This window comes from Myotis brandtii, unplaced genomic scaffold, assembly GCF_000412655.1.
Source record: "Myotis brandtii unplaced genomic scaffold, ASM41265v1 scaffold200, whole genome shotgun sequence".
In the NCBI taxonomy this organism is placed as follows: domain Eukaryota; kingdom Metazoa; phylum Chordata; class Mammalia; order Chiroptera; family Vespertilionidae; genus Myotis; species Myotis brandtii.
Genome location: NW_005357453.1, coordinates 2,249,535 through 2,253,212, shown reverse-complemented (window position 1 = coordinate 2,253,212; position 3,678 = coordinate 2,249,535). Strand labels below are relative to the sequence as shown.

The 3,678-nt window shown below is 55.8% G+C and overlaps 2 protein-coding genes across 2 annotated transcripts in view; one reads left to right on the top strand and one right to left on the bottom strand.

The window, feature by feature from the left end:
* ZNF396 (zinc finger protein 396) overlaps positions 1–706 on the bottom strand; it is a 6,112-nt gene extending 5,406 nt beyond the window's left edge. The window contains exon 1 of the mRNA XM_014538885.1: positions 3–706. Within this exon, the coding sequence (XP_014394371.1) occupies positions 3–173 (171 nt within the window). The 5' untranslated portion in view covers positions 174–706. The remainder of the gene's footprint in view (positions 1–2) is intronic.
* Positions 707–1,418: 712 nt separating this feature from the next.
* On the top strand, positions 1,419–3,672 carry LOC106725936 (glycine-rich protein DOT1-like). Its single transcript, XM_014538883.1, has 2 exons — positions 1,419–2,322; positions 2,434–3,672. The coding sequence occupies exon 2, from the start codon at positions 2,450–2,452 to the stop codon at positions 3,431–3,433; it is 984 nt and encodes a 327-aa protein (XP_014394369.1). The 5' UTR covers positions 1,419–2,322; positions 2,434–2,449; the 3' UTR covers positions 3,434–3,672.
* The last annotated feature ends 6 nt before the right edge of the window (positions 3,673–3,678 follow it).

The window sequence follows — 3,678 nt, the reverse complement described above, 5'->3', positions numbered from 1 at the left end:
GCCTCCTGGTAGCCGAACTGCCGGAACCGCTGGCGGAAGGCCTCGGGGCTGGAGCGGCCTCTGCGGGGCAGGCCGGGTTCCAGGTCCCAGGCCTCCTCCTGCCCTTCCATCTTCACCACCACGACGCAGTCGGGCTCCTCGGCAGCTGGCGGGAGGCACGTTGGTGCCGACATGGGCGCGGAGAGCTCAGGACGGCCAGGCTGTACTTCTCCGGGAGGGGGAGCTCTCCTTAATGGATGCTCCTTAAACAGGACGAAAGAAACAAGTGGAACAAGACAAAGACAGTAAATGCTCCTGAGAACAAAACAATTAGGACTAGAAACAAGACTGGCCAGAAAGTACTGCTCTTCATCTTCACATACATCATGCTCTCAAAGAATACGCCCTTCTTTAAGAGAACCAAAGAGCTCAAGGATAAAGTGAATGCATCCATTCACAGGCATGAGTAACTCCCCCTTTATCCTGAGAACCATGCCCACAGGCTGACTTCCTGTAAACAGCGCAATGAGAGACCAACCAGGACGGCATAGGCGCTCCGGGCGCACAGGCACAGCGCAGCCTGGGGAAAGCTATGCCTCTGGGACAGGCTCAAAGGGCCGGTTAATTTTTTTCCAGCCTGCTGCAAAGAGTTCTAAGAAATAGTCTCGAGATGAAACAGGAATTTTAGGGATAAAATGGGACAGGTTTAGGAAATTTTAGAAATTTTGGAAATTAAGGGGACCATGGAGGAGGCACAGGGCTGCAGAACAGCTGAAGGTATATTTCCATAGAATAGGGAAGCTGAAAAGCTGCAACAGGAACATTTCCATAGAATGGGGGAGCTGGAAACAGCAAAAGGTCTATATTTACAACAACAAAAAAAGAGAGAGGGAAGGAAGCCCTTCATCCAGAAGAAGAAAGCCCAAAGGGAATAGGAAAACAATAAGGGGTGGGGGAGTACCTCTCATGTCCATTGTGAGGTTGGACCTTTGAGCCCAGGAGGAACTATAGCAGTGGTTCTCAACCTTCCTAATGCCTCGGCCCTTTAATACAGTTCCTCATGTTGTGGTGACCACCAACCATAAAATTATTTTCGTTGCTACTTCATAACTGTAATTTTGCTACTGTTATGAATCGTCATGTAAATATCTGATATGCAGGATGTATTTTCATGGGGACAAATTGAACATAATTAAAGCATAGTGATTGATCACAAACTAAGGGAATGGTGACCAATCAGAGGGGATATCAAGGCACCAGGATCTGCAACCTTTATAAGCCATAAGGAAAAGGAACTTAGGGGGGCCCTTTCCCCCTCCCTACGTGGAAGTCCATTCTGGGGGACCCTTTCCCTCTCCCCAGGTGGGAGTCTGTACTTGTTCTTCAATAAATCTCCACCTTTGCTATACCACTTTCTGTCCGTGGATTCATTCTTTGATTCCGGCGGGCAAAGAATCCAGGTTCCAGTCCAAAAATCCCGTTTCAGAGAGCTAAGTGCTTTTGTGTGCATTTTTGTAATGTTTACTAATTTTTAAAAACAATATTATTTTGACATTAAAGGAGCCATTAAAAAAGGTAATCGCAAATCCTTCTACCTTAATGTATTCCCATTTCCCCCCATACTCACTTCTACTTCCCATCCGTAACATTTATATTATTTAGTTAACTGTATCTGTTGTACAGTCTTAGGTTGTTTTAATTGTTACTATTATAAATAACGCTGGGAGGCACATTTTCATGAATATGCCATCTTTCTTCTTTTTAAATTATTTTCTTCAAGTATGTCCCAAGGCCTTGCCTTATTGAGGTCCAATGGGAGTGGCAAATTCTGTCTTGCTATGTATTATCACATACATTACAGAAAAGACGACCAGTTCACAATACCACCAGCAACGTAACTGTGGATGAGAGCAGCAGCTTCTCCGAGAATCATTAGCGTGTTCGCGGAGGGGGCACTTTTCTTCATGTAACATTTTACTGAGGACGTTTGCACAGCACCATTTCAATGTCATCAGGTAGATGATGATCAGCATCCGATGACCGATTGAAAACTCCTACACGCGCTCCTATTTCTCCCTGACGTAGCCCGACATCCCCCCTTCCCCCGCCACTGCACCAAGCCCAGTTCTAGGCACCGAAGACACACTGAGCAAAGCCCATGCTCCTTCAGGCTTGCGGATGAGGAACCGGGCCGGGCGGGCTCAGGTACCGCGACCTCGGGCCAGGGGACGGGGCTGGCGTCCGCAGCCAGGCCACCCACACGGGGCCGCGCGGTCAGGAGGCCGGAGGCCGGAGCCCCTGCTCGGAGGATGGAGTCTGGGTGGCGCCAGTAGCGGCGGGAGGGTGGGCCAGGAGTTGGGAGCCCTGTGGGATGTCACATGGAGGGAGGGTGGGCCAGGGGTTGGGAGCCCCGTGGGATGTCACATTGGGGGAGGGTGGGCCAGGAGTTGGGAGCCCTGTGGGATGTCACATGGAGGGAGGGTGGGCCAGGGGTTGGGAGCCCCGTGGGATGTCACATTGGGGGAGGGTGGGCCAGGAGTTGGGAGCCCTGTGGGATGTCACATGGAGGGAGGGTGGGCCAGGGGTTGGGAGCCCCGTGGGATGTCACATTGGGGGAGGGTGGGCCAGGAGTTGGGAGCCCTGTGGGATGTCACATGGAGGGAGGGTGGGCCAGGGGTTGGGAGCCCCGTGGGATGTCACATTGGGGGAGGGTGGGCCAGGAGTTGGGAGCCCTGTGGGATGTCACATGGAGGGAGGGTGGGCCAGGGGTTGGGAGCCCCGTGGGATGTCACATTGGGGGAGGGTGGGCCAGGAGTTGGGAGCCCTGTGGGATGTCACATGGAGGGAGGGTGGGCCAGGGGTTGGGAGCCCCGTGGGATGTCACATTGGGGGAGGGTGGGCCAGGAGTTGGGAGCCCTGTGGGATGTCACATGGAGGGAGGGTGGGCCAGGGGTTGGGAGCCCCGTGGGATGTCACATTGGGGGAGGGTGGGCCAGGAGTTGGGAGCCCTGTGGGATGTCACATGGAGGGAGGGTGGGCCAGGGGTTGGGAGCCCCGTGGGATGTCACATTGGGGGAGGGTGGGCCAGGAGTTGGGAGCCCTGTGGGATGTCACATGGAGGGAGGGTGGGCCAGGGGTTGGGAGCCCCGTGGGATGTCACATTGGGGGAGGGTGGGCCAGGAGTTGGGAGCCCTGTGGGATGTCACATGGAGGGAGGGTGGGCCAGGGGTTGGGAGCCCCGTGGGATGTCACATTGGGGGAGGGTGGGCCAGGAGTTGGGAGCCCTGTGGGATGTCACATGGAGGGAGGGTGGGCCAGGGGTTGGGAGCCCCGTGGGATGTCACATTGGGGGAGGGTGGGCCAGGAGTTGGGAGCCCTGTGGGATGTCACATGGAGGGAGGGTGGGCCAGGGGTTGGGAGCCCTGTGGATGTCACATTGGGGGCCCTAAGCTGAAGCTGCCTCTCAAGTCGCAGCAGAGTCGCCGCCGAGCCTGCGCCGTCCCCACAGTTGCGCTCAGCGCTACACAGGAGACGGGGACGACACCCCGACCCCGACCCGCAGGGGCCGGTAACGCACCCGGTCCCGGGAGGAAGGCTTCGCCCACAGTCCAGGATCCGGGGCACCTGCGGGGAGGACCGCCTCCCACTTGGAAACCCCTCTTCGGGGGCGGGGGCCCGGCTCCACGAGGGCTGGCGACC